At 36.6% G+C, this 26846-nt stretch overlaps 1 protein-coding gene across 4 annotated transcripts in view; it reads left to right on the forward strand.

Moving 5' to 3' along the window:
• KHDRBS2 (KH RNA binding domain containing, signal transduction associated 2) overlaps positions 1-26846 on the forward strand; it is a 342038-nt gene that overhangs the window by 132678 nt on the left and 182514 nt on the right. For all 4 annotated transcript variants that reach the window (XR_014881561.1, XR_014881559.1, XR_014881560.1 and 1 more), the window contains exon 4: positions 18244-18390. Coding sequence is in view for 1 of the 4 variants with exons in the window: in XM_085217841.1 (XP_085073967.1) it covers positions 18244-18390 (147 nt within the window). In the remaining 3 variants the exon portion in view is untranslated. The remainder of the gene's footprint in view (positions 1-18243; positions 18391-26846) is intronic.

The raw sequence follows: 26846 nt of genomic DNA on the forward strand, positions 1-26846 counted from the left end.
ATATGCAGCAACTGACTATGAGTACAGAATTATTTTGATACTTAAGAGTGGTTAAATCAGCAAAACTAAAGCAGGAGAATGTGTAGTCTGTTCAAATTCAGTGTTTTGAAACTGCAGCTGCTTTTCTGACTGGCCATCTTTTCATGGAAATCAAAATGAAAGCTAGAGGCTCTTGAGTTCCTGCTAATTCAAGCGCTGGGTGCCAGTGCCTAAATTTTAATCCTACTGATTGGAGAAAGTTTAATTAAAACATGTAGCAAAATTACATTTCTCTGCATTACTTCTTCTTCCAAACAAACTCTATATTTTAAGTCTGGTTTTGCACCCTATAAGTAGACTTTTTTTAAACTCATTCTGTGAGCTAAGATGGATTCCATTCTGGAAGCTGAGATGAAATGTGTGATACATCTGTATATGTAATACTTTTACTCCTCTAAAGGAACAAGATTGTATTGTGCAAACCATATTCTGCTTTCTATTTTCATTGTTTATTTTTTAACAATGGATATCTTTATGTATGTAAAAATATAATGAAAAAAATATTATAAAATGTAACTCATGGCATAGAACATAGAACAGCATAATATTGTGATGTCCTGATACAATCCACTTGAAAATTAGGCCATTTTATGTGGTTTGTTTCATGTTGGAAATAGATAATGACTAACAAGACTAAAGATAAGCTTACTGCTCCTGAATCGAGCAAATAAAATGAGCACTTTTTTTGTTAACCTTCATACCACACAACCTTATTCCTGCCAAGGAGTTTTCTTGGTCTATACGGTGGTGAAGGGCCATGGCCTTGAATAAGCTTGCAGGTTACAGAAGTAGGCTTGTCGTAGCTTAACTCAAATTTATTTCATACATACTAGAGTGCAACATAAAATAAGAGTATTAGAGTTCATCTGAATAATGTAGTAATTACTGTAATCTTCTAATTAAAAGAAAGATTTTCTAATGCCAGAAAACTGCCAGCTTTGCTGAACTAGAAACATAGAAAATGCGATGGACATTTGAGAAATTAGGTGGCAAAATAATTGGTGCAGAATTGCAATTCAGCAAAGCACTCACGAGCAGTGCACAAGCTGTTAAAAGGCCTATTAAGTCCACTTTATGTTTGGTTAGGGATAGTGCATCCACTTTACAGATTCATTTGGAGTCAAAGTGAGAATGATCTGTACAGCACATATACAGTGGTTTTGTCATTGTGTGTGGCATGTCTGAGATCACTGCATGCCTCTGATCACTGGCACAGGTTAACAAACTGAATCACAGTGCTGTGACTTGGAATTGGAGGAATTCTGTTACAGGAGGCATGAAAGCAGACAGAGGAAGCCCAAGTCCAAATCCTGTACTGAACAAAAAGCAAATTATTAAATGTCTCTAGTATGTACGCCTTCATGCAGCACATACAGTTTACTTCTAATATTAACATTAATTTCAATAATTATAAGCATCAATCACAAGATCCTATTCATTTCTCATTCTCCATGTTAACTCCACCATTTTATGTCTTAATATTATTGCTGTGATATAATTCATTTTGCTCCTTTGCTCTTTCCTTTGAGCTGATGAGAAATCAGATGGTAAAAACAATCTCAGCAGAGTACATATATATTTCATGTATTTTGGACAAAGTAATAATACATGAGGAAATAACTATATAAATATTTTGGGAAAATCCAGAACAAATTAATCCCTCTGATATTTATTTATTTTTCCTAACAAAAGCATTTCTTATTTAAGCAATTCACATGTCAATAATAATAATCAAACTACAATTACAAGCACTTTGGGAATGCCCTGCTTCTTGAAACAATAATACAGTAGCTATCTCATACATTAGCCTGAAAGCACATATACTTTCTTTCTATCTGTCTTGGTAGGGAACAGAATATGTGAATATTCCAGAAAAATCACTGAAGCTTCAGTTTATGTTTAATGCTTAAGTAAGTGCTAATCCAAAGAGGATGGAGGCTGAAACTGAGCATAACTCTTCCTCAGAAGATTGCACTTCTCTGCCGTAGAAGGGAACTTGCTGCTTGTGCTCTGCAATCATATCACCAATCTATTTTAATAACCTAATTAAGCACATTGTAAGACTTTTGCTCCCATTACTGCCATCTGAAATCTGTCTCCAGACAAAATACCGCCTAACAGAAATTTAGTCCATGAATTTGATTTTCCTTTCTCGAAGTTTTTTTTTTTTTTCCCTTTTTTTTTTTTTTTTTTTTTAAAGACAGAACATATGTGCTCGCTAAATTTTGGTTTTGGCTAAGCAACAAAGCCCAAGCTATTTTAATTTATTCTCCTAAAATAGATTCCAAATATTTCTGAGCATCCCAATCATTTTTCTTTGTACCTAGTCCAGCTTGAATCCTAAACTGATCCATTGGCTGCAGTGGAAGCTTTCACAGAATAATTTTTTATTTAATATATCTCACTTCACAACAAACAAATTTCACAGCAAAGAGTCCATTGAGCAATTCTTTTCATTTATTGTTTGGTTTAGAAACATGAAGCTAGATTAGACAAACCACGCTTACTTGCTTACAACATGTGAGGATAGAAGGATAGAAGGAAAAAGCTGAGTGTGTATCCCAGGAAAAATTCAAGAAATTATCCAAATAAAAATGTTGCTTTTTTTCATAATACGGTACAATTTACACAGAACCAAATGACAGATATTCAGAAACTAAGAATAATATCAAAAAGATTTTAATACATTTAATAAGATATGTCTTTGAGAGTTCCGGCATTTCTAAGTTATGTGTTTATGAATTCCATTTATGTAGTAAAATATGTATCTTTTCCAGTCCTGAGTATTGACATTTATATTTTCTGGTGCCACTTACTTCAGTGTTGCGTTTGCTTTGTAGATATGTTTTAAGAGATGCAGTACCTGTGAAATGGAACATAGGGATTTGAGTAAGAAAAGTAGTGTACTCACCTTATCTATGTAAGCTTTGTAAAGCATTGCATAAGTCCTTTTAGTGCCATGATAGTGTGTACAAATATTTTCAAGGATTGCTAGCAGAGCGTTAATACATTAAGCATTTTGATCCCAAACCTGCAGTGAATGTAACCGTGAATAATGCAGAGGATATAACACATTTTGCTTCTGGGCTTTGTGATTTCTCTCTGTTGCCTCTGTATTTAGATCTTTTTGGCTTAAAGATCTTTTTCATTTAATTAAAATTCAGCCCAACTAGTATATTCAAAATGAAAATAATTCAAGCTGTGGTAGAGCCTGAAATGTAACACATATCATTTGCAATTTCTAATGTTTTTACTAATTCATAGCCAATTCACGGCCACAGAGTAGACATTGCCAGTTGCCTGAATGGCTCTAATGGAGCCACTTTCTGCTCACTCCTTAATCTCACTCTGTTCCCCCAGACGGATTAAATTGGTAGTGACAGTATAAGTCCATTTTCAGAGTGTATGCTTTAAGGAACATATCCTGCTTTATTTTTTGAAAAGTAGTCATCCAGTCACAGCAGAGTGATTGAGGGCACTTAATTCAGGAGTTTAAGATTTGTCTGCAACTAATGGAAAAGGCAGCACAGACTTCCAAAGAAAAATTAACATAACTTAATCTGTAATGTGTTTTTCCAATCTTAGTAAAGGACCTGGTACTGTGCATAAAGCCAGATGAAAGACAAAAGTGGGCACTGAAATGTCTGAAGTCATACCTGATGTGGGATTTCACAACTAATATTTCTATCTGGTTGAGCTTTAGATACTGCATTATCTTTGATGGAATAAGTACCCACTGAATAAAAAGAGCAATGGCCTTTGGGGATGCTTGGGTGCAATGTGACTGTGGTGGGTGAATTAACAGTTGTGTATTTTTAGAAGAGACTTTTAGCCATGAACTAGAAGGACATGTTCCTTTGAAAAGTGAGGGTTTTGTTTTGTTTTGTTTCTTACTTTGGGTCACTTTGAAAGAAGGGATGCAATACTTTTGGAATGGAACAGACACAAGAAGATTGATAATGGATGTGGGGATTTTTTTTCCCAAGAAGCATGCAAGTTCCACTCAGTGGAAAGCATGTTAGCACTGTGCTAAGCCTAAGCCAATGTATCTACCACACCACAGAACTCTTTGGTGTATGCAGCTGATGTACATGTGTTCATCTCAGACAATGGACAGGGCACAGAATCTGTACATATCCTCCTTAGCTGAGTGAAAAGGTCACTCCTGGAAGGATGAGTTGTGGGTTCTGGTCACTCTAAAAAGAGATATGTGCTTATTCTTACAGTTTTCAGCTGCTTTCAGAAGCCAGCTGATGCATGGGAGTGCAGCCTGAACTGCTCTTTGGGACCTTGAGTACATGACACAGCTCAGTGTGTCTTTGTCTTTCATCTTTCATTTTGAAGTCAAAACAACTTTTAGGACACTTGAGCTTAAAACATGATTTTTTTCAGATTGAAAGCACAAAAGCAAGTGTATAGGTTTAGCTGTCAAACATCGTTATAACTTATGAAGATCCATGACATCATATCCAGTGGAACTATGCTAGACTACAAAGGGCGGAAAAGCTTATTCAAATAGAAGATCATTCTAAAAAGTGTCTTAAGCTTTTTAAAGTAATAAAGGAGTCAAGGTTTTGAAGTGGTACCGTGACTTTATATGGATATTTCATAGCTACTTCTTAAACTTGTCTAGCATCATGCTGTCAGCAATGACAAGCACTGTCCGAGTAATTTTAGGCCTTGTTACTGGTGCTGCTTTGTTAGATAATGAAAGACCTCTCTGTTTCTTCTAGAGGAAGGGTGTTCATAAATAATGTAGTACATATTATTTAACAGTACACAATAGGAAATAGCAAACAGGCCATTTTCTGGTTCAGAAAACCAAGCTTTCTTGTAAAGACTGTTGCTCCAAACAGGCTCTTTTCACACTATATAATTGACATTGAGTGTGTCCATCAGATCCCATAGCCATAGACAAAAGTTTTCTCCAGCACAGAATAAATTTTTGGACATCTCTTTTAGTTGTTCTACCAAGTTTTACTGGCAATATCTACTGATGGCTCATTGTCTCGTATCTCAGTTAGTGTTGATCTCCAGCTAACTCTCCAAGACCACCATAGGATTCTGATGGAATGCTTGTGTGGACATCAATCTGTTTGCATGGTAAAGAGCCAAATGTTAATAGAACAACATTGCACAACTTGATAGTTGTGCTTGATTAATATCTTGCAGTTTTTCAACTTGCCAGAAACTGGAATAGTAAGAACTAAGTTAATTCTTGTATCAAACGATAGAACCACTATTACCCAGAACACAGTCACATCCTTTTGCCAATCCACTGGTAGCAGAAAATCAACAACAAAGATCTTATAGTTTAGAGGAGGATACTAATCAAACAGGCTTTCAGGTAGCTTACACAAGACTGAGTAGACTATGTACCAAAAGAGAGAAGAACATTTAAACAGCTGTGATTTTCTGCCTTCATTACTGCAGATTTTAATATGCAAACTTTCCATAAAGCCCAAAATCTCCATCTCTTTTTCTTTTGAAAATAAAAGCTGAATTTCTATGAGTAGGGAAAAGAAAGATTCTGTTTTCAAGTCACCTCTTTATGCATACAGTTGAGAAACAGATAAAAGATTCTCCAAAGTTTATGTTGTTTTAATATTTTTTGCCCGGTCAGGGTAGAATGAAATGAATGGAAATAAGAAAAATAAAATACCAATGAGTCTATTGAAAAAAAGCAAGAGAAAAACAGCATTAGATGAGCATTGTAATGAATTCATTGGAAAAATTAATGAGACTGCTGTGCCCAAATGTTTCATTGATATATTTGAATTCCATTGTTGACAAAAATAGTGTTGAACACTTACAGGATGTGGGTTTTCAAATCCAGAACCAGAGTATTTTGATTTTCCAGTGCAGATGACTGAGTCTGAATTAAAACTCTGTGTGCATGCTGTGTTTAGATTCAGAAACTGATAGAAACAGCAGGTGGTGGCTCAAAGAATTTTGCATGGATAGATTACAAAACTAGTCAGATGTCACAGGCTCTTGTACTGTCAAATGTGATGATTTATTTAAACTCGGACGTTGTTTCTGCACTGATCCTTTGTGGTCTGTCCAGCAAGCAAGTTGTGCTCAATTGTTTCAGTGTTTTTGAACAGTATTTCTGGTATATATTTGCCTGTTTTTTTGTTTGTTTGTTTGTTTTGTTAGTTTTTTAGTTGCTGTTTTGGTTGGTTGGTTTGGTTTTATTTTCTTTTGAAGAATGTTATAAAACAAAGGAAAATCCTTTATATTTAAGATTAATGTTCAGTACTTTATATCAATACATCCACCACATCCTGAATGTTCAGAAATCACAGAATCATGGGCACTGGAAAGGACCTCTGCAGATCACCTAGTTCAACCCCACTGTTAAAGCAGGTTCCCTAGAGTAGATTATGCAGGAAAGAGTTCAGGTAGGTTTTGAATATCTCCAGAGAAGTCCACAGGCTCTCTGAGCAGCCTGTTCCCCAATGCTCTATCACTCTCAAAGTAAAGATATCATGTTTGTGTGGAACTTCCTGTGTTCCAGTTTGTACCTTGTCCTATTTTTGGACACCACCAAAAAGATCCTGGCTCCATCCACTTGACACCCACCAATTAGATATTTATAAGCATTGATAAGATCCTCCCCCAGTCTTCTCTCCTCCAGACTGAACAGACCCAGGTCTCTCAGCCTTTCCTAATAAGGGAGATACTCAGGCCTCTGATAGTCTTTGTAGCTCTCCACTGGACTCCTTCTAGAAGTTCCCTGTCTTTCTTGAACAGGGGACCCCAGAACTGGACAGAATATTCCGTTCCTCACCACGGCAGAGTAGAGGGGAACGATCACCTCCCTTGACCTGCTAGCCACAGTCTTTTTAATGCACCCCAGGTTGCTATTGGCCTTCTTGGCCACGAGGGCACACTGCTGGCTTATGGCCAACCTGTTGTCCACCAGGACATTTAAGTCTTTCACTGCAGAACTAGCAGCTCTAACCTCTACTGATGTATGTGTTTATTCCTCTCCCGGTGTAGGACTCTACGCTTGCCCTTATTGAACCTCATAAGATTCCTCCCCGCCCAGTTCTCCAGAATGCTAAGGCCTTGCTGAATGGCAGCGCAGCTTTCTGGTATGTCAGCCACTCCTCCCGGCTTATCATCAGCAGATTCACTGAGGATACATTCTATCCCTTCCTCCAAATCACTGATGAAGATGTTGAACAAGACCAGCCCCAAAACTGACAACTAGGAAATCCTGCTAGCTACAGCTCTCCAACTCAACTCTGTGTCACTGATCACAGCTGTCTGAGCTCTGCCAGCCAGCCAGTTCTCATCCACCTCACTGTTGTCCAGTCATTTGTCTCACAATTCCTAATCTTACTTACAAGAAAGTTATGGGAGACAGTGTCAAAAACCTTGCTTAAAGTCAAGGTACACAACATCCATTCTGTCCCTTCATCTTCCAAGCTGGTCATGACATCATAGAGGGCTATTAGATTGGTCAAGGATAATTTCTCCTTGGTGAATCCATGCTGACTATTCTTCCACTTCCTTGGAGATGACATCCAGAATAAGCTGCTCCATCATATTCCCAGGGATGGAAGTGAGGCTGACTGGCTTGTAATTTTCTGGTTCCTCCTTCTTGCCCTTTATAAAGACTGGAATGACACTGGCTTTCCTTTTGTCCTCGGGCACCTCTCCCATTGTCCTTGACCTCCATCTCCTTGATGACAAAGAGTGACTTGGCTATCACTTCTGCTAGATCCTTGACCTTCCTCACCAGATTTAATTCAAGTGGGCCTCAGCCTTCCTTGTTGCATTCCTGCATGCCCTGGCAATGTTCCTATATTCCTCCCAAGTGTCCAGATAAAACCACTTAAGCTTAACCTACCCATTGTATTTCATTGTGCTACCCAGAGACAGGACAAGAGGCAATGGGCACAAACTGTAACAAAGGAGGCTCCCCCTCCAACAAAACCAACAGCAACCAAAAAAAACCCTCCCAAAAAAAAGAGAAACCACCAAAAAACAAAACCAAAACAAAAAAAAAGTTCATTAGGAGCCAAAGCTCAAATGGTGCACATATTCTCAATTTAGAATTTATGTTTTATTTTAACTGCTTGCCAATTTAGAAGAGAAAGGAAGAAAGGAAAATAACTGTGGCTTTTTCAGCATTTAATATCAGTCAGAACATTTTAGGATGCTCATACAACAATAAAAACAATCTCATCTTTTGTCTCAGAGCTATGGAAAAAATCTGTCATAAACAGGGCTGCTGTTCAATTTTATTTTACATTCATTTGTACTGATATTGAAAATGAGCGACAAGGGAGACCACAGGTGCTAAAGCACTAAAGAACTGGAAATCAAATGCAATGCTTCATTTTCAGCCAGAGGCAGGTTACAGTGTTTCCTGGGAAAATGCTTTTAATAGAAAGAAATTTTGCAGTAAACTGATGGTGACATTAAGCAGAATTGACTATAATTGATTAATGTAATCTGCATATTTTATCATTATCTGAAATGTGGCTACCATATAATGAAAGTTCTGCGACACTCAAAAGCTGTGCACAAGGTTATATCTTCTAGCATAAATCTGAAAGCACAGAGGGGTTTGGAGGAGTACTTTAAATTGCCAAGGATGATCTGGCTGATAAAAATTAAGTACAAAATGAATATTAATTTTTAGTGCAGTAAAATTAGCTGACTCTTTGAAGATTGCTGGTACTTAACCTTTTCTGGAGTACAGTGATCGGCTTTAAACAGAATTTTATAATTATTTTGCCGTTACAATTTCATGTTTGTTTGATGTATGTGATGGATTTGGACTCAGTCAGAGCGCTTATGGGAGATGGGGAGTATTCTGGAGAGGGTAGCAGGGACAGTGCTCTGGGAGTTTTTAGGAGGGATGTTATAGGATGTTTTCTCTGGCATCTTGGCCAGGCCAGTTTAGTACCAGTGGCCTCTTCAGCTATGGATAAGCTCCTTTTAAGTGAATGCACATCTGGTGTTTCCTTTGGAAATCTGAGGAATGGCGTAATGTTTACAGTGTGGGATTTCCCAGAGGAAAATCCTTGTCACCCAACAGGTTTCCTTCTATTCCTTTCTCAGTCTTTCAATATAAACACTGATATATCAGACAGTATTTTGCAGCTGGCAAATGTAATATGAACAGAACAAATGCATAGTGGTGAAATGGCATTTCAGAGAAACTAAGCTCACACAGCTTTTATTATAGTTTTTGCAGGCAGTCACTCCAGACTTTCTGCTTAGCATGGTTTCCTCTTGGTACTGGGACAATTTTTGAAAAGACAGAAGAAAGTCAAGATACTTAGATTTTTGTGTAAATTGCCAAAGATGTCACTTTTCCTTCCAGTGAAGATGCAATATCCTTGATCTTCTTAACTTTTGTTTTCACTCTGATGGGCCGTTCAGCACCACCACACTGCTCTCTCATTTCCTAACCAAAAAAGAACACCAGGGAGAGAATACCATAAGGTTATATTGGGTTGAGATAAGAACAGGGAGATCACTCACCAATTACTATCACAAGTGAAACAGACTCACCAGAGTGATAATAAGTTTGGAGCAGTAAGAAGCAAACTAAAAACAGTCGATAACGCTTCATCTCTGCCACTCCTCCATGGTCACTCTCTGTCCCTGCTCCATGCAGGTCCCTCCAATGGGATGCCGTCTTTCCCCAGCTGATCCCACATGGGCTTCCCCCAGACTACAGCACTCCCAGTACGCAGCTCTGTACCTTCCAGCACTGCTCCAGCACTGTCCCCACAGGCGGCAGCTCCTCCAGCCCTCCTGCCCCACCACAGGCCGTTCTCCTCAGGCCGCAGCTCCAACCCAGGCTGCTCCTGCAGGGGTGTCCATGGGCTGCGGCCTTCAGGCCTCATCCACTGCTGCACCGTGGGCTCCTCTGTGGCTACAGAGGAAGATCTGCTCCATGTGATGCCCATGGGTTGCAGGGATGCAGCCTTCTTGACTGTGGGCTTCTCCTGGGCTTCAGGGAGCTTCTTCTCCATGCCTGGGACATCTGCTGCCCTCCTTCTGCAATGACCTTGGTGGCTGCATCTCTCCCATTTCTCATTCCTTTCTCCCAGCTGCCGTTGTGCAGCAGTTTTTCCACGTCTTAAATCTGGTCTCCCAGAGGCACACCTGGTGTTGCTCAGCTCTGGCAGCAATGGGTCCATTTTGGAGCAGCTGGAGCTGGCTCTGACCTGACATAATCAGGTCACATATTCTAAAATGTGCAGTGAAGATTACTGGAGTTCTTGTTGGAGTCACAGGCTGTGACCTCACTCAAATATTACCATCATCCTGCCCCTTGTTCAAGTTATATTAAATAACAAACTTGTCAGAGGTAAGTTTGACTAGTTCTTTAGGAGTAGTACATTCTTAAGTCACTCTCTCATGGTTCAAAGTTCAGGTCAGGTTCAGGCTGCTTTGCCAAGGAGTTGAATGTTATCTGAATTTTCCATCATCTCAATACTTCGCACATTTCACAAAAAGGAACCATCTAGTGAATTAGTATTAGAACTGCTATAATCACTACTCATTAAAAAATCAGAGTTTTTAGTCTTAGACTCATTTGCAGCTTATATTGGACTAATGCCTGTACAATTTTCCATTATGAGAAAATTAGAAAATGTGTTCTTCCATCTTTGCAGAGAAGAATCACCATCATAGCTGAGATGACTGAGAATCTATTTGCAAGCAATTTTACTTAAGTTCAGCTACTGTCAGACATAAAATTATCATATATGTAATATTACTAAAACAGTTTCATCTATTAACTCCTTGTGACACCTTTGTGAGAAATCATCCAAGTACTTGTGCTGTCACTAAAATTTATTTGTCTAAATTAATGTAACGTGAGTAGTTAGATTTTCTGAATAGTAGAGGAAAAAGTAATTTTACCACTGAAATTGTGTTTGTTTACTTTGTCATTATGCAAAACCTAATCATACTGGGAAAGAAAAAGCAGGTGAAACTTACAAATTTGTGTACAACTGTGACATGTGACATGAAATATCTCATTTGCATGACATTAAAATTCCAAATCAGAAATAGAATGTGCTTGTGAAAAAAAGTTCAACCTACTGATTGATTGTTCAGATGTTTTCGTTTTTATGTTATTTGAAATACTTTGTATGTTTTTGGAGCAAATTCAGATACTTAACTATTTCAATCTGCGTTACTGCTATTAGACACAACATTTGGCCATTATTTATGAAATTTCTTTTCCTCCATCATTTTTCAGAGGTGTGGCTCCCACCACCAGCGTGGGTGACCTCCACTGATGTGCTTTCAGCATCACTGCATGATAATGAAGGAGAAATAGAAAATAGTTTTCTCTATACTTGGTGGTAGGATCCTCAAATACTCTTGCTATCTTCATTTTCAAAACTGTGGTTTATCAAGGCTTTCATAAATAATTATTGGCAGTCAAATTGCATGAAAATGTACTTTATAATGCAGCTTATCAGACAGGTATTTAAACTGTTGGAATCAAAACCCTCCCTGTTCTCCTGCCTTGGCTGCTATGGCAATCAAGTGAAAATAGCTACTGTGTGCCAACAAAAGTACCTCTGAATTTCATTCTTAAGAAAGCACCCCTAAGAAAGTAAAAAGCCTCCCTTTGTGTATATACATATCAGAAAGCTGACATTGCATTCATTAAAAAAAAAAAAAAAAAAAAAGTCAGTTTTCAATATACTCAGTAAAAATAGGGATTCCTAGAGACCATAGAATCATAGAATCATAAAATCCTGAGTTGGAAGGAACCTCTGAGGGCCATCTAGTCCAACTGCCCTCCAATGAACAGCGGCATCAGAGCTGGATGAGGTTGCCCAGATGCAAAGCTCTTTCCAAGTGTTTAGGGAAGGATCTTCTCTGCATCACATTACCATTGCACTTCAGAGTGTAAAGTGTTAATGTGGAAATCTGGTCAGCAGTGGACATTCCCTAGAAAAAAACATAGAAGAGTTAAAGAGGATCATTGCTTCTACTTGCACAAGCTTCCCAGCTGAGTTTCAGAAGGGTGCTCTCAACAACATTGTCCTTCAAAAAAAAAAAAAAGCTGCAAGCAAAGACAGCGGGACCAGAGAAACAAAGGCTGCAGTACTTCTCTGCGTGCCTTGCAACAGTCATGATCCCCGGATTTGCAACTGGAAGCAGCTGTAAATAGATCTCCTGTGCGCTCTCTCAGCTATGATTATAATGAGCAATCAGAGCCACTGAAGTGTTACATTACTTTCTAGATGAAGCACTTGCAATACTACACTGAGCTCATTTGAATACTAATTAGTAATAGCATCTTTTAAACAAAAAATGCAGCATTGTGAGAAACATTATTAGAAATGAGTTCTATATTTGACACTGCCTTAAGTGTATGCATCTATGTTATAGGTGTTCTTTAATAAAAAAATGATTCACCTAGTGCATCAGCAAGCAATTATACATAGCTTAGATTTGCAAATGCTTTCATTCTTTAGGTATACAACATATCACACCTAGCTAGATGCAATCACATTTCCAAATGAGACAGAATAACACTGTCATAATCCTGTGCTGTTTAATTTATTTTCCTCCTAGAAGAGAATATCTTGGGAATTGTTATTCGACACTGAGCCATTGTTTCTGGAGAACTCTGTAACGTCTCCAAGATCAGCCTCTAGAAATTATATATCTAGACCTAATAGAGCACACAGAGCACTCTAGAAAGCACTACACAACTTTCATTACTGTTCAACTCATTTTCTCAATCACTTATGTACTGTTCAAGAGCATACATCCCAGAATGGTTTTGTGGCATTCCAGTAGTAACTTTCCTACAATGGACAACTATCTCCTAACTTGATGAGCAGTCCAACTGCTGTCTCATTAAGGCAGCACTCCACTTTTTTTTGTTAGAGTGTATTCAGGGCATCTATCTTATTTAGTCCCTCACTAGTTTTTGAATCCCAAAGAAGCTTAAGCATGAAATAAGTATGAGATTTCCATCGCTCTAATGAGGTGCGGCTGGTCAGAAACTTCTGCATCTAAGGAATATTACTGTTGTAAACACTAGCTTCTATAGGCTGGAAAACAACTGACAGGGAATTCAGATGGCCGCAATCCAGGGTGTAGGATTACAATTATGTTTAAATCCTGGTCTTTTAAGTTCTTTTTAGCTGTGAGCTAAGTGAGAAGGTTATGCAGTAAGATCAGGAAAGTCTTGCTATATCTATGCATGTAGAAATCATCAATACCAACAAACTACTGAATATGTGCTTCAGTGAATTTGTTCTGCGTGCTTGTATTTCAGGAAGCATCCTTCATTAGATGGGTGATTAAGCAGGTAGTTACCTATAAGTGTGTACTTAGCTCTTTCATCATTAAATTGATTCGAAATATATGAATAAATGAATTCCCAAACTGAAACTTCAGTTTCTTTTATAGTCAGAGATAAGAGCACATGCTAGACCCCTGATTATTTGCTCCTAGGAAATACAGTAATAGTTTTTCACTCTGGTTCTACATAAAATAGATTAGGCACTGATTTTTCCTTACCGAACTTTCTGTATGGTAAAAATATTCTTTCAATTATTTCCTTCATGTAACCTAAAAAAAGCTCCTTGTAAAGCACTGAACTATTGTACAGCTGGAGTTGACTTGTATTTCACTTTGATAATCTAATAATATAATGCACTGCAAATGAATTTGCTGAGAACTTCAAAACATTTCTTTTCACATATGTCCCTATATATATGTCCCCTTTACCACTCTACTAAGTTGAAGAAAAAAAAAGACTGCAAATAAGATATTTTTTTGCTCACAGTATAGTGGAAGTTCAATCTACTTTATAGCCTGCATGCACCAAATTGGTAATTAGCCTTGCATAAATAAAAACATGACATTTTGTACTCTCATTAAGAGCAAGTCTTCTTCCAGAATCTGAATCCACCCTGAATACAGTGGTCCCTAGTTGTGATCATAACTATTAAGATAAAAATAATCTTTGTAGGAAGCATCTTTAAATATGGCAATTGTGCATTTCTATTGGATCTCTTGATTTCCTGCATGGGCTTTTCAAACTTTTTGTTCAAATTTGTTGGTTGCGTTCATTGAGCATCTTTATCTTATTTAATTTTATAGTTATTTCATCTCTAGCTTAGTTATGTGCTAGCATAGGTGTATCTGTAGGTTTGTGAACTCGCCACTATCAGTTTTCTGGAACATAATTTGTATGTAGATTATGTCTTGTTGGTCATGATAGTGACTACTGGTGATCTCCTTTTTGGCACATATGACTTAAATGTGTTAACTTTTCTTCTACATGTTTATTTCCTTTGCACAGATTTACGAACAATTTTTGTTCATCTAACATTTATCCCAGATATTCTGGCTTTTCCCATAGTGATTCAATGGACATTTTGTTGTCTCATTCTTCTACTGATCTATCTATGATTTCTCCATCAACTAACTAAAAACAATATAATCTACATACAAGTTAGCACCTCTTTGCCATTAAGATGTTTTATTTCATTAAGAAATGTATTGGGAAATAACACAATGTGCACAAATCTTTGCATATATCTTCAAAAATTCCTCTATTATAAGCAATGTTCTTTTTTTATACACCTGTATTTACTTACAGGGTGTCTATGTCTGCAGATGCTGTAATGTGACAGGAGTACACCTACTCTATTAGCTCTGCTGTGCAAACTCTAATTTCCTGACTATATCCATCGTCTTTATTCCTTGACCTGGACTGAAAATTACTTCTCTAAAAATAAGACTCAAGGGATGGCTGAGCATTTAGCTTCACTTTATACTCTGCTGAATTCTTTCCCTATTCTCAAATTCCTTTCTACTCTCAGATTTTTCCTCAGTATTTTTCTCTGCATTCTTCTCTCTAGGACCTAGGATCTGAATGATTTTGAACTCCAAAACACTGAGACATTATATCTGTTCTGCTTTACTCTTTTCTCTAGAGCTCAGTTTAATAACTGTTGCTATTATCAGCATTGCAGACATCTTAGGTTTTGCATTTATGTCCAGATTAAAAATTAATTGCTTTGCATTTTGTGAAACTTCATGCTCATTAATCTTCTTCTGCAGCATTGTCCATTGATCTTATGAACAGCTCTTCTCCAGCAACAGTGCTGTGATTTTCAGCTTTGTCTGTTTTCTGCTCTGTGCTTTTATTTGCAAGTTCTTGTCAGGTAGGAAATACAGTGCAATTCTCTTATTGTTCTTCAAATACACTTTGTTTCTTTTTATGGCTGTATTTGTTACACTGTAAGATCCACTTGTATTTATGCAGTTTATCTATGTGCTTTCCTCGGTTCCTGCTTCAGTTTTGTTTTTCTTCCTTTTATTCTTGAATATTCTGGCATTTTGATTTTATCAGGCTACTTTTCATTTGTCAATATGGATCACATAATTTTGTTTACTGTACAAATTCTAGTTGTTCCTTCCAGTTGTTTTAATTAAGTGTACTCGTCCATCTTCCAGTCAGAAACAAATTCTATGTCAGTGTCAGAACATATACTTCTGAAATTGTAAGGCTCTTTTCTCATCAAGAGATAATCAATCATTTTTCTTGGCCTTTATATACTACTGCTTTGCCTTTGCAGAGGTCGTATTTGTCTAATTTCTGCTGAGAAGTTTTATAATTAATTTTCCCTGCTTTGGTCAACTGGAACTTAAGATAACTTAGGGGAACTTCCTCAAGTTAAGTTTTCCTCAAATTAACTTTAAGGGGAAATGGCTGCAAGCTCAAAGAGGGTAGATTTAGGTTGGTTATAAGGAAAGAGTCTTTTACAGTGAAGGTGGTGAGGCACTGGAACAGGTTGCCCAGAGATGTTAATACTCTGTCCCTGGAGACATTCAAGGTGAGGCTGGATCAGGCCCTGGGCAACCTGATGTAGCTATGGTGTCTCTTTTCATTGCAGAGGGGTTGGACTAGATGGACGTTAATGGTCCCTTCCAACTCTAAGGGTTCTATGATTCTATGATTCTAACTTAGAAAATACCACAGATGTTTCAAAATATCTGTTATCTAATATGAGGCAGTGAGTTATGGAAATATACCTCAGGTTAAGGGTGGTGTGTCTGACCAACACCATGTGAGGACAAAGGAAGTCTGAAGCACAGCTTGTGATAGTAGCTGTTTTGGAACATGGAATATAAAGCTATATATACTTTGGAGATATGAAGGGAATTGGTGCACAGAGGGAGAGAATGATGATAGGGTCTGGTGGATAAACGTCTCTGGAGGGTGCTGCACTGAACCAGAGCATAGTTAAAGATAATCACCTGATAGTAAAGAAGATGCATATTATTAACATGAGGGTCAGTATTAGGAGAGATTGCCAACACTGATCCAGAAGCCCAGGAAATCTATTAATTTTAGTCTTCTTATGTATCAAAACTGATTTGATCCAAAGTTGTTGTTTTTGTTGTTTTTTTTTTTTAATAACATTCAGTGCCTAATAATACTTACTACCTTAACTGTATTTTGATTTTTTTCGGGATAGTTCTCTACAGTAGTTCCATCACATTTTCAGCATGCGCTGTTCTTACCATGGTTTGGTTCACTTGTACATGAGTAGGTTTAAGCTGCTACATTACTTTTGGAGTAACTCACATGCTTAGTCATCCTCACTGGTTCAGGGAAGCAAATCTTTGTACAGTGCTTACATAGACAATGAGTTCTTACTTTTTGATATTTTTCCTGAAGGAGCTTCTGTCCTTTAACAACACACACACTTGCAGTAAAAGAAATATTTTCTGACATATCACACTTGCAGGAAGAGGTACCATATGAAAATTCATTATTTAACTCTAGGAATTCCACAAAAAATGCATCATTGCATATATTCGGGAAGAATATATCAGGGATTTTGCTGTCTCTAACACCTGTAAAAATACCTGCTGAACGTAACAGAAAGCCTACATTGAACCTAGGAAGGTTATAAAATGATGCCTTTTCAGAATCCCTGAGTTTATGGAGAAGAGAAAAATGTCATTACCAGTGTTTCAACCATGCAAGCATATGCATATCTTCCTGTGAGAGAAGTGTAGATTATAAAATCATGTTACTGATGTCAAAATAATCACGTAAATATTATTTTTGCCTATGTTTGAAAAATAATAGATGTGATTTATATTTTAATGAAGTTTGTTGACTTTGTTATCCATAAATAACATATCAGCTATCATTCTTACAGTTTTTCTGTCTTAGATATCTTCATGCTGCAAAGGAATAATCCGAGAAACTGTAACTTCTAACCCAATCTTAAGCAAATTAATTTCCTTGTTTTCTCTGATTAGGTTTTCCATCTATAAAATGAAAATATACAAATGTACTTTCTCCGAAGTTACAGTTCTTAAAGTATTTTTGAAGATTGAGGTTTAAACTCATCAGATGTTCAGCATTTCTTATTGCTATTTTGTATAGTAATGATAAATTTTGCATTCTGTTGTCATTATGACAATTACATTAACTTGATCACTATTTTACACCTTTGCTTTTTGTAGGGTAGCTACTATTAATGTGCATAACAGTTTACATTCGCTATCTCAAAGCCTTGTATAAAACAGTGGGGTGATGTTTCAGAATATTGCTCTGACGTAAATTTGGATTCTTACCCTCATTTAACTGATAGAAAACTGAGACCAAAGACTGTCAAAACAATCCTAAGTGAGATGAACCATCATCTTAATCATTGTACACAGGACTGCATAGTTACCAAATATCAGAACTGGGTCTGAAACTCAGACCCCGTGTCTCAGATAAAGCCAGAGCTGTCTTTACTTTAGCAATACTAACATGCACAGTCTACAGGTATTCATCAATTAAAATATATATATATATAGATGAATGATAGAATTGTTTAAAATGCTCCAGAATGGCTAACTGGATCTTTTTTTTTTATTTTTGTGAACAGCTCAAATTCAAACCAATGCAATCATCTTTTGCATTTCTGGAGTTAATTTTTCATTACTCAGTTTTAGAGTATTTAGCATTTTTTCACTGTGCTGATTAAAATCTGTTGTATATGATAATTACACTAGTTCTACCATTCAGACGCTCAAAAATGATTTTTAAATCTTTAAATGGATTTTACTAAAAGTCTGTTTGCATTATGACTTTTCGTCGTGTTCTCTGTTAAAAGCTAAACCAATGCAAAATCAGTGGATTCCCAGTTCTAAAGACACCACTCTTTTTCATAGGAGGAAGAACTGAGGAAAAGTGGAGAAGCTAAATATGCGCACTTGAGTGATGAGCTTCATGTATTAATTGAAGTGTTTGCTCCACCTGGGGAAGCATATTCTCGTATGAGTCATGCCTTGGAAGAAATAAAAAAATTCCTCGTTCCTGTAAGTGTCTTACAGCTTTCTTCTGTGACTGTTCATGGTTTCACTACATTAAATTTGTGCCTTCTTTAAATGCCTTCAACTCAAGAAAAAAATTAAATGGTCTGTTGAAGATTCAGCTAAAGGAGATGCTAAACAGACCATTAATTGTCATAGTTGACCCTCTAATGTCTTTTCTGTGTGTTTTAATGTTTATTTGTCCTACTTTCTTGGTTTTTAGAGAGGAAAGTGGACTGTTTTTTTCTGGGTACAGTCATTAATCATTAGTATGCAAGTAAATTTTCAAGATTTTTGAATGCTTACATCTATAAAAACATTTAGATATGTCATAAGATAACGACTTATCTAAAGTAATCAATGATTTTTGTCTGGAGAAAACATGAGCAAAACATTCCTCAGATTTTACACTGATTTTTCTGCTCAAACAGTTAGCCTTGACTCAGATCACAATTTAGCAATCCTCCATCAGCTAGGGAAGTACTCAAGCAGTCACCAAAGCCACTTCTTTAGTACCTTTTCAATATTATTTAAACTAAATACATCACTTTCTGAAATATTTACTGGCTGATTTTTCTTCAAGCTCTCTGAAATGGATTTTCTCTACATTTATACAGTAATATGTGGTAATTTTGTACTTAAAATTGTTGTAGAATTTAAATATATACACACTGAGTATTAAGTACTATGTAAATATTTATATGCTAGATATATAATATATATTAAGTACATATATATATAAAATACTTTTGTACAGTATAATGAGTTATTGTCTGCAGTCTATACTGAGACTATTAAGTGCTTTAAACATGTTCAGAACTTGCAGTCGTTAAGAAAATGAAATAGGAGCTTATTTCTTTTAGTAGAAATGAATTGCAATAAATGTTCATATCTCTTAATAATAACAGAAGGATTCAATTAATGTGTTTCTATCACATTTGATACGATGCCAAGATCAGAGATATTCAGATGAGGCATACATCTATTTGCATGGCAGAAATTAAGTGTTTTATTTCGTTCTCAGCTGGAGGTTCTGAATGTGAAGAAAATAAAATACATGTGCTATATTTAAGTACAGTATTTAAAACTTTCAAATTTTTAAAGCAGTTATACATTTTTAAGAGTTTTAAGAGTTTAAGATAAATAACTTAAATAATTACAAATAACATTAATATTTGTTTTTTGGCACAGCAAAGGGGACAGCAAAGAACCTTTTTTAAAACAGTTGACTTTATCTTACAGATTTTCCCACTCTATTTCATGTTATATTTCCAGGTTAAAAACAAACAAACAAACAAACAATAAACCAAACACAGATCATAAAATACTGTTTTATGTGTTCTTATATGGGAGAAAACCATGAGACGAGGAAGCAGAAATTCATGATTTCTGAGGCTGTTGAACCTGAAATACAGAATAAGATCATTGTTATAACGCTGACAACATAGCATGGAATTGTATTTGAGCATCAAATTAATGGTGAGATTCCTAAAAAATCTGGAATATTGTAGCTAAAAATGGCAGTGGAGCTGATGATAAAGACTGCCACCATTTGTCCTTTGGATAAATGTATTTCCAGCTCATGATCTTGCCACGCTTTGCTTCTATAAATGGTTTCTTTTTAAAAAGATAGCTTCATATGTCTTCTTCATTCTGAAAAGGAGCCACTGCATTATACGATTACACAGTCATGGTCTCCACTTCTGTGTGCTCTTGATTTTTATCATCCATCACATATTCTGTCCAGCCTGAGAAAATCCATTCTGAGTGAAGAAGGGGGAGAGAGTACTGTGAGGAGAGAAGTGTTAAACTTTGCGGTGTATTACTGCTTAAAATATTAAAATATTTAAAATATTCAAAAACTGACCAAGCGTATCTTTTTGTGTGACACGTTATTTATTGATAAGGATTGTATGTATTCTCCATCACCAGTAAAACAGCTGAAATGGAGGAAATAAAAAAAAACAACAAATTCTTTGTTATGAGATTTGGAACCTGGGTGGCAGTGGGCAATAATCACTCCAAACAAGTAACAATCATACTTTATGACTTGTTTGTTGGTTTTATCCCCTCTGCTTCATTTCAGATTTACAAGAATTTGCAAAGCAATTATTAACTGGCTGGTTCCAGCATGCGTCAAGGGGTTTACACTGAAAAAGCTTGCATGAGATAATTTCCATTTTGTTCCCTATTTACAACGTCTCTTGAATTTGTTTTATGATGTATTGTTGTTTATAAGGCCTAATTTATTGCAGCAGTGAATATCAGAATTGCATTACAGGACTGGAAGCAGTAGAACCTAACAGTTTTATTTATACCAAATCAAGGATGTTATAAACTATTTAAATGAGTTTTCACATTGCTTATGAATTTTGTTAAACTTAAGTGAAATATTGCCCTTAGAAATTACATTGATTGTCTGTGTCAATAAGATGAAAGGACATTTTCATACCATATCTGTAAGTTGTAATGGGACTGAATTTTAAAATAAGTGCACACTAATCATAACAACAGAAAAAACAGTTGTGGAATAGAGCAGAAGAAAGAAAAAAGAGAATAAACATTTACTTAACTTATGCAAGGTTATAATGAACAAATACCTCCAGTTTCATTTGGGTTAATTAGTTTTTCATCTTGCCCAAAAACAGCATTGAAATTTTTACTTTTTAAGGTTTCACCTCAAATTTGGAGGTAGAAAACAGTTGCCAGTTTATACTGGTTCTTCCAAATGTGAATACATTTCTAAGTCAGAAGCAGCTCAGCCTCAGGTGGTGTTTTGGGATCACTCCAAGTGGCATTTAAATGTATGATTTAACCCAGGATGTCTGCAGCCTTCAGTTGTTCAGTGACTGACAAGCTGCTAAAGCCGAGCTGCTTCATTTACTGTCTGCTGCTTTCATTTCACAAATGGCTTGCAGTCTGTGTGGGAGCCACATTCAGGGCTTTGCTACCTGGTGAATAAGATTAATTTTGCAACTGACTTTGCTGGATCTTTTGTCTTTTATGCAGAGTGCTGGCTTTTGGGGATGTGAGGAGACCTTACTAATGTCAACTATAGATTATGCTCTGTTGTTTGATATGTTGAAAGAGCAAAGGGGATTGGAGTTTTGAAACTTAACTCCTCTGTGTAATATATATATATATATTGGTTTTTTTGCAACATAATAAGAAGAAAGACCACAATATGCTTCTTAAAATCTATCTTATAGGGTAAAGAACACATTTATTCTGACTTTAACATAAATTATGTTAGCCAGCATTAAAGTGTAAAGTACAAACAGTAGGGACTAGAGGTTTTTTTTATTATTATTATCTTTCTCATAACAATTAAATTCCTTACAAAGTTGCATGGTTCCAGAAGCTATGGCTTTCAGAATAGCAGAATTTTAAGACTTTAAATGGTAATATCTTGATCACTTCGTGTTTCTTTGTATTTGCAAATAGAGTAAGAAACATTCTCAGATTTCTCCACCAGTGAAATAGCCTTAAGCAGAGAGCTTCAGGGAGTGGAAGGCAGGAGGGCACTGTGGCAGAAGGCTACAGTGGAAAGGGTAGCTCTGGGACAGCTGGGGTAGAAGCTGGATTCAGAGCTCTCAGACATGGTGGGAACCTCAGAGCTGAGCTCTCAGGCATGTCCAGGTTTCAGGTATAAAAAGAGCTGGGGTTACCCTCTGACTCCAGTCATCCTCTCTGTAGATTAGATAAGTGACGTTGATCTTGATGATTTCCAGCAGTTCCTTCCAACCTTAGTCATTCTGAGACAGGTTTCTTCTCTACACCTCTATGTGCTTTTTGTGAATACTAGAAGTGCAAGAGGTCTAAGTGCAGAAATGGCTCTCACAATTAACAAGGCCACTCTGATGTCTTAGCTTGTTAGTAAACCACATTTTTAATCCAGCTGATGCACCACGCTTACAGATTACTGGAGTTGCTGTCACTGGATGCTTCAACTTGTTGTTACAGAATAGTTTAATCCCTTCTTTACCAAAATGCAGTAAAAATATTCCCTATTACAAGGAATTGTATGCCATTCTTTTGCATTTAAATTTTAGTATCTGATATTATTTTTCCCCAGATACAGATCTTTTGTTATTCTTAGCAGTAAAATTAACTTTCATCTAGACACAGTCCTGGGCAAGCTTTTCTAGGTGCCTTTGCTTGAGATGACCTCCAGAGGTGCTTTCCAACTTCAGCCATTCTGTAAACTTAACCCACAGATAGATGTATTTTGCATATTCACCTCTGTGGCCACAGATATAATAGAATCCTTTAGTACCTGACAGTCAACAAGTTCTGATTCCAAACTGCATGAGATGTAGGTCTGGGTAAGGACCCACTGATATTGTGTCCCATTCTGAAGGGATGGGATCCAGGGTCAGCAAATTAAAAAGAGAAATGTTTAAAATAGCCAATTATGGAGGAGGAGTAGCCTAGAAGATTTTTGTGCTCTGCTGATTTTATTAATTGCTGTTAAAAATTTCCTCATCACTAATGAGCAATGAAACACTGCATAATTTGTATTAGATATGACTATATCATTCTGCTTTAACACACTAATATAGAACATATATATATATATTTAACAAATTAATATTTCCATATATTAAAGGGCTATATGATCCTTAGGATGTTTAGGATTTCTATGCTTCATAAGGTGCAAATTTTTTTCTGACAATCATTTCTACCCCTGTAAGCAGTACATTTCTATTTGCCACAGTTAGCATCCCTTGAGACAAGGACGGAAGCTGATATTGATCATTCATTTCACAGATGAGTGCTCTGTGATAGTGAGCTATTATGTAGAGGATAGTTTGCAGCTGGTGTGCCATGACTACTTCAAAAAGATTGTTTACAAATGTGTGGTCAGATGATCAGAAATTTAACCAATTATCGCTTAAGAGCTGATGTTCAATTTATTTGGCTGCATGCATTTTCCTAGCTTATTATACCCGCTTTAAATTGATGCACCTTGGCAGTGCTCAAGGGCTGGGAATAAACGTGGTCTTTTAATGCAGTTCAGTTGATGGATGATTTCTTGTGATCAACTGTCTGTACATTTTGGCATTTTCTGGGTATGTTTATCATATCAGACCCATCACAGTGTTCAGGGTGAGCTGCAGTCTGCTCCCTGAGTGCTGGCTAGGCTCTGAGGACACACAAATGCTGAGCTGCTCAGGGAGGCAGTTCTCAGCACCTGCAGAAGCAGAGCTCCATGTTTCTCTATGCTTTAATAAAGGACGTTCTTTCTGCTTTTAGAGAGCAGGTGAGTGCAGGATTTTATGTTATCATTGGGAATTCCAAGCTTCCTTGTAGAAGCTTAAATCTCTTACTGAATAATTAACTTATAGAACCATAGACTCATAGAATGGCCTGGGTTGAAAAGGACCACAATGCTCATCTAGTTTCAACCCCCTTGCTGTGTGCAGGGTCACCAACCACCAGACCAGAGTGCCCAGAGCCACAACCAGCCTGGCATCCAGTCTTACTTGATACCATTGATTACAATAATTTTCTTACCAGTAATTTAAGAAAAATAAGCATTCTCACTGATCCAGCTTCCAGCATCAGCTCTTCAGTCTTCCTAAATAGAGATGAAAAGTTATGGAGAAAAAAGTGCCTTTCGTAAAACAAGAGGCTACTAATTTTGTGCTAAAGTTATTCACATCAAGAATTAGTACAAAAAGAATGAGATCTGAGGGCATTTGAAAATAGACTCTGATACTGGTTTGTTTCAGTGGGAAAAATTAAATATTGAAGTACTTTAATCCCTTGAAGGCATATCTTTTTCTAATGCTTCGAAAGAAATTGTTTTACATCCAGCATATATTTCCTGTGTATATACAGGAACTCATAGGTACTACAGTCCAAAGTTGCTGATTGTCTGCTATGCCATGTAGTGCTAACTGTATTACTGTATACAACATAAACTAATAATACAATGGTTTGGCTTTTATAACAAGTGTACAGAAATATGAGACATTTATTTTGCTCATTTTTACTAGTCATCTAAATTCCTTCTGTGCTGCAGTACAGTATGAAATCTCTACATACCATTTCACACTCTGTGGTTTTATAATCTTACTTTTGTTTCTAAATAAGCTATATTATTGCTTCTTATTTCCAGTCTTTTTGTCCTACCTCAGATATTTCTGTAACTATGATAGTGAACAGTGGTACAGTTCCAATCCAAAAAATAGACATCTTTTTTAGTTTTAAAAGTAAATAATTTATACGTGCACATTCTACAAATGTACTTGCATATGAACTACAGCAATTATTTAAAACTATGATAAGGAAGTTATTTGAGTGGCTGTCTCAGCTGTGCTGGGAGCTCTGTTTTCCCACTGTGCAACATTTCTTATCAATTTTATACAAAAGTTGTGCTAATCAAGGAAAGAAATTTTCAGAGATTCTGTTGAAGCTAAAATGTTGTATAGCACTTTACCTCTTAACATTTTTCTTCACTAAAAATTGCCCATACCAAATTGAATCATTATAAATGTGTTCAGATACAGGTGTACTCAAGAGAGATGTAAAGACTTGTGGGCAGTAGCAGTTGACTTTTTACAAATAGTGGAGTTTTTCTGAACACAGTACAAGTTGCTCTGGCAGTACGCTGAGCAGCACTGAAGCAGCACTGAAACAGCATAATTTAGATCACTTATTTTAATTTCGACAAGAATAAACATAAAGCTATCCCTCAAAGTGAAGGTTTAAGGAGAGAGACATACACTAGACTTACACAGATGGCATTTTTAACTGAAAATCAAACTCCATTCTCTCTCAGCTCACTTTTTATATGCTCAGTAATGCACAGTGTAGTCTGCTGATATTATTTCTGCTGTGAAATGGAGAGCAAAACAAAGAGCGTGCAATTCCTCACATATCTGAGAGAACAAATGCTAAGTGCCCTCTGCACAAACAGCTCTAAAAGTGGGCTGTCTGTTGGCCTACAGCAGACCCCTTTCAGCTGAGGCTAAGCTCCACAGCTGCCTTGGGCGATTCAGTGACTTTACCACCTCATATCTGCTTCAAGAGCTGTTGCTCCTAAGTGGATTAAAGCCTTTTTTGATATGCTGGAGACATATTTAGTCTGTGAAAGCAATCCCTAGGTGGTCTTGCTCTGACACACAGAGGAATCAACTTAAAAGTCATGTTGGCGCTGCTGGAGCTGGCTCTCTGCTTTGCCTTCCAGATTAACTGGAAGCGTAATCCTGACTGGGGCTTTCACACCAACAATTAATCTCAGCATTTTACTGAGAAATACGTGTAGTTTAAAGACGTCTTTATGATGCACGTGGTGAGTCTGTACTCTTAAGCAATTGTGTGGGATTGTATTTTTCCTTACTGAAGTTAGGGTGCTGTTTTTTCACCAGTGACAGATCAGAAGCTATGGTTTGGATCTTAGTAAAATAAAAGTCATGCAAAGAATTTTGAATCCCACAGTACTACTCCTGCTGTACTACTCCCGGTTTCTCAACAGAAGAGTTACCTAGGTCTATAACACTCAGAAAGTACTTTGGCTTGGCATCACAAATTAAACTCGCTTCAGAGGAACCCCCAGCACCACAAACCAATCTATCATTCAATTTTAGAATTTGGTGGGGGCATAAATTTGACCAATCTCATCAATAGCATTAAAGATCAGATATTTGATACAGTGAAGAGCCTGCATTTTCATGGCCTGTAAATAAAATTACATCTAGTTCTATATAAAAGTAGGCATGAAAAATGTATCTAAAACACTTGTTTTTTTCATGCAAGGAATAACTTTGTAATAGTGACAAAAAATGAGGTGAGAGACAGCATTGGGTGTTGCCAACATGTATACTAGTCTCATTTTTTAGCCTTCAGTAAGAGGGAAGAAAAGGAAAATACTGAGGAAATGGGACTGGAAGCAAAAAGATAGGAATTCTTTATTTAGGCTCTTTCAAGGAAGTTGTTTATTTCTTGTATCACGCTGCTTTACCTCCATTTAACTTTTTCAGTAAAACACTGGGATCTTTGAGACTTATTTATTTTGTGGAGGTAGACACATATAATTAATTTCTTTTCCTACTTTAATATTAATTGAAGAAGCATACTGCAAATGCTACCTAGGAAATCTGTTAATTTTTCTTGGTTGGATCCATTTTGTGATTTTGTGGTGTGTTTTCATTATTATTGTTATTATTTTTCTTCCTTTAGTGGAAGGTGGAGGAGGAAGGTTTTGGTGACATTTTAAAGTCTTTTTTTAAATAAATATGTAGAAAAGGTCAGCATAGCCAATTCTGATGATGCCTAGTTGTGGTTGCTTGAGAAAGCATAAAAGGAAAAGCACAAATACAGAGTAATCTTTCCCCTGTTGTGTATTTCCAGCTCTCAGCAGTCAAAAATTAAATCTTTGCAAAGCTACATTTACATCAACTTGCTTTCTGCTCTGTGGTAGGTTTGTTTACTACTCTTTGAGCTTGTCAATTCAT

Source organism: Meleagris gallopavo, chromosome 2 (genome assembly GCF_905368555.1).
Source record: "Meleagris gallopavo chromosome 2, MGAL_WU_HG_1.1, whole genome shotgun sequence".
Classification (NCBI taxonomy): Eukaryota; Metazoa; Chordata; class Aves; order Galliformes; family Phasianidae; genus Meleagris; species Meleagris gallopavo.